This window comes from Mastomys coucha, unplaced genomic scaffold (assembly GCF_008632895.1).
Source record: "Mastomys coucha isolate ucsf_1 unplaced genomic scaffold, UCSF_Mcou_1 pScaffold16, whole genome shotgun sequence".
NCBI lineage: Eukaryota > Metazoa > Chordata > Mammalia > Rodentia > Muridae > Mastomys > Mastomys coucha.
Window position 1 is genome coordinate 50,877,222 of NW_022196898.1, and position 4,224 is coordinate 50,881,445.

The following is a 4,224-nucleotide window of genomic DNA, read 5'->3' on the forward strand; positions in this document are numbered from 1 at the left end:
GGGGGGGGGAGGGGAAACTGGGAAGGAGAAATCATATGACATGTAAATAAAGAAAATATCTAATAAAAAAAAAGACATATGCTATCACCCCTGGCAGGCTGAGTTCAATCCTCAGAACCTACATGATACAGGCAGAAGACTGAATCCCAGAAGTTGTCCTCTGACCTACACACACACACACACAGAGAGACACACACATTCATACACTAATTTAAAAAGGGAGGGACAAATCTTTCACTTTCATTAGCTTAAAATTTGCTGAATGACCAGTAAAAGCATTCAATAATATTTAGAGAATATTATCTCTAATAACACTAAAGTGTATTAGCTGCTTATATTGAGTTTTTTCTCCTATGCTATAAACAGTTTCAAAGTTTTATAGGTACATTCTGATATATATCACATCAAATTAAACAATAATAGGACTTAATAAAATTTTAAACTTTTTTAATTAATGGATATGACTAAATTTGTCATTATCTAATTATTTCCTTAATCATCTTCATGGAATTTTGTGGAATTTATCCTGTATTCATTCCTGAATCTGACCTTTAACTTTTATTAGTGAAATTTCAAAAAGCCTTGTTCTCAAAATATCTGCCACATAAATGCAATTCACTTTGAATTAATGTTCTATTTCCAACAGTATTGTGCTAATATTTACTGTGTGCCATATTTTTATCTTTTATTTATTTTTTATTCAAATAGTATTTATTTGCCATATTTATAATTCAAAACACCATTATACCTGAAGTTCCTGAATGGCTTTTCGCTGGGCTTCAATTATCTTTCTGTTTTCTTGCAACTTATTTTCTTTCTGCTTCAGTTCAGATTCTATGCTCACTTTCCACTTTTTTATCTTTTCAGCCTCTTTATACAACTTTGAATACAGTCTGCTCATTGGCTCTGAATTCTACTTAAATGGATTTCCAAAAGTTAATTGTCTAAATTTTAATATAACCAACAATAGTTACCTACTACATATACATATATACTAATGGTGACAAACTGTCTATTCGATTTATACTGTAGCAAGATTAACTTTCATACTATCAAGACATCATATGCTACTTCACTAAAATTACTGAATAAAATCAAGACTGAAAAATGCTAAAGTTAAAAACAATTTAACTTAGTAAGAGAATCTGACTCTATAACAGCTAAAATACATCACTCCACAGGAAATACATAAAAGTTAACAATTATCTTAAAGCATTTTGTTTAGAGAAATCATTTGAGGGTTAAAAGTATATTAATACTATGACAAGAAAATAGCAAATAAAATATGTAATTTTCAATGAACCTGAGGTTTTAGATTTCTTGCCTTTTTTATCCATATCATATTATAAACAACAGTGAAATTCGGGTTTGCTTCTCATGTTGGAGCTGGGGAGCTAACTCAGGTCATTTCACATGCTAAACAAATAACATAACTCTAACATGAAGCTATATTCCAAGTCATATTTTCACCAATATTTTCTTGCATTTAATCTGTTATCAAAATATAAACTGGTTCCAAATTTTTTTATTCTGTGACACTATTAACCCTTGCAATAGACATACAGCACTTATCAGGCCCTGAAATTTTCCTTAATTTGTAAGATATGCTGTAAGAATGATTCTTATAATACAAAAACTATGCTATATTTGACAAATAAATTTCTTACACAATAAAGCAGCCAAATGACAATTTTACCTGTCAAAACATTTTTGTAAAATGCTGGCCTTTCCACATATCTATCTCTCCTCCTCTAGTTTTAATTTTTTTACTTAAAATTTAGTTTCCCCAAAAGAATTGTTTTCTTTCACCAAGGAAAATACAAAAGTTTAGCACTTCAAATACTTTAAGAGGAAAAAAATATCTGTGATATGGATACAACTTTGTTGTAGAACAGTTGCCACTTTAAAGTACATAAGGCTCTGATTTAGTCCCCAGAGCCACTAAAAGAAAGACTCAAAGAATATATTTTAAAACATTAAGCAAACATGAATACTTTGGGAACTTAAAAATGTATATTCAAATAATAAATGAAATTCCAGTAATAAGAAGGAAATATCTGACCTCAAAATCAGAGTCATTTACTCCTTCTTGATAGTGGCAACTGCCAGAATTAGCAACCTAAAAAAATAAAACAAAACCTGTAAGATTATACACAAGACTATGACTAGCAAAATGGCTCCATGAGTAACAATGATGGCCACAATGATAACCTGATTTGAACCCAGGTCTACAAGTTGTAGTATTACCTCCACACATATTATCATTGTACATGCACACTCACATACATACAAATATACATAAGCACATATACACACAAATTTTTTACACAAAAATTTAATAATTACACAAAACTACTAATCCCACAACTACCAACTGTTTCCCTTCAAATAATTCAATCTCTAACAGATTGTATGGACACACTCTTACTAACCTGTTCGAGCATGGGCAGAATGCTAAGTTTTTGAAAAGCAGGATCTACAAAATAAGAAAATGTTATAAAATATGAGATCATTTTATATTATTTTATCTAGCTGAATGTCAAAAGTATTAATGTAATAGTTGTGTTGTATAACTGGCAATGTATATAACAAAATGTTTCTATGAAAGTTTACATACTTGTCCAAACCTACCTGTATCAATGTTTTCCCGATTTTTTGATAGACTGGACATTGTAAATGGAACACCAAAGTCATCTTCTGTACATTTGTTGACAGCCTAGAAATACAAAGAGGTTCTTTAAATATTCTGCTCAATATCACTTTGATACCTAACAGTATAATATACATATAGTATCCAATATCTACTTAAAGTCACTATAATCATAAATCTTTTGATTTTAAAATATCAAATACTTCTGCTAAGCAAACAAAGCAAAAATTTTAATTATTTCCTCTAGTAAGATAAACCTAAGCCATAAATTACATAACAGAAGCTTTATAGATATTCTAGAATATTAGTAATTTCAATAGTATATGTTTCATTCAATCTCCCTCAACCAAATTGAGATCTTTACTTAATCAAATATCAATGATATATCTTGGCTACAGCAGAAACTATCCTCAGCATGTAAAATTAAAATATTAACTGCATGTCTCAGAAGTTAAGAGCACTGACTGCTCTTCCAGAGGTCCTGAGTTGAAATCCCAGCAACCACATGGTGACTCACAACCATCCATAACAAGATCTGACATCCTCTTCTGGAGAGTCTGAAGACAGCTACAGTGTACTTACATATAATAAATAAATAAATCTTTAAAAAAGAAGTTTAAACAATATAAAAAGCTGTTTCACCTGAGAAATCTTGTGTAAGGCTTTTCAAATAGAATTTTACTATATAAATGAATTTCCCTTTTACCCTACCTACCAAGAAGCTTAGTCACAATATTAATTACTACCCACATATAGCCATTTGTCCAAATAGTCTTAACTTTCCTTGGTAAAATCCCTAAAACGTTTCTCCTATTTTTTTTCCTTATACGTTGCTTCAAATCCTGAGAGACATATTCTTCAGTGGTACAGCCACTGGTTAAGAGCTCAGGCTGCAGTAAGCATTCTAATGAAACACACTGGATCACTCACACAAAAGAAACATGAAAGTAGATGGCGGGCTTTTGGGGAAGGGAAGGAATTAGTGGGAGGGGAATGAGAGGGGATATACTATTCAATATCACTTTGATATTCAACTGTGCTCATATTCAAATATATTTTATGTATATATATACACATACATACCCACATATATATGTATGCATATGTGTATATGTATATATGTCCATGTATATATACATGCTTACATATGCATATATACATACAGTACCTTAAAAAGAAACCACTGTAATTATAAACCCTTTGAAGTACAGAGTTTAAAGTATAATTTACATATGTGAAAATGTCATAATGAAACCCATTACCTACAATTAATATGTTGTTAAAAACATTAAAAATAGTTTTAAATAATTTAAGCAGATAGGTAATTTAAATAAGCAAATTCTATTTATGCAGTTTTACAGCAGCAATTCTTTTAAAGATTTTAAGTTGGGTGTGTTGCCAAAGACCCAGCCTGCAAGAGCAGAAATACTGGGAGCTGTATGTGCTCTTGCAGGCGGATCCATTTCTCCAGCCCAGCAGTGAATCTTTTAAAAAATCACTTTTAAAGGAGTCTTTTAAAGTCTGAATGTTGTCAACATACAACATTCATTTCGGGCAAAAAAAAAAAAAAAAAA

The 4,224-nt window shown here is 30.6% G+C and overlaps 1 protein-coding gene across 3 annotated transcripts in view; it reads right to left on the minus strand.

Moving 5' to 3' along the window:
- Sycp1 (synaptonemal complex protein 1) overlaps positions 1-4,224 on the minus strand; it is a 119,920-nt gene that overhangs the window by 114,525 nt on the left and 1,171 nt on the right. For 2 of the 3 annotated variants that reach the window (XM_031375007.1, XM_031375006.1), the window contains exons 3-6: positions 2,632-2,716; positions 2,433-2,476; positions 2,063-2,119; positions 749-913 (exon numbers count right to left, since the gene is read on the minus strand). In XM_031375007.1, coding sequence (XP_031230867.1) covers positions 749-913; positions 2,063-2,119; positions 2,433-2,476; positions 2,632-2,716 — 351 coding nt within the window. The remainder of the gene's footprint in view (positions 1-748; positions 914-2,062; positions 2,120-2,432; positions 2,477-2,631; positions 2,717-4,224) is intronic. The other variant, XM_031375008.1, reaches the window with a different exon arrangement.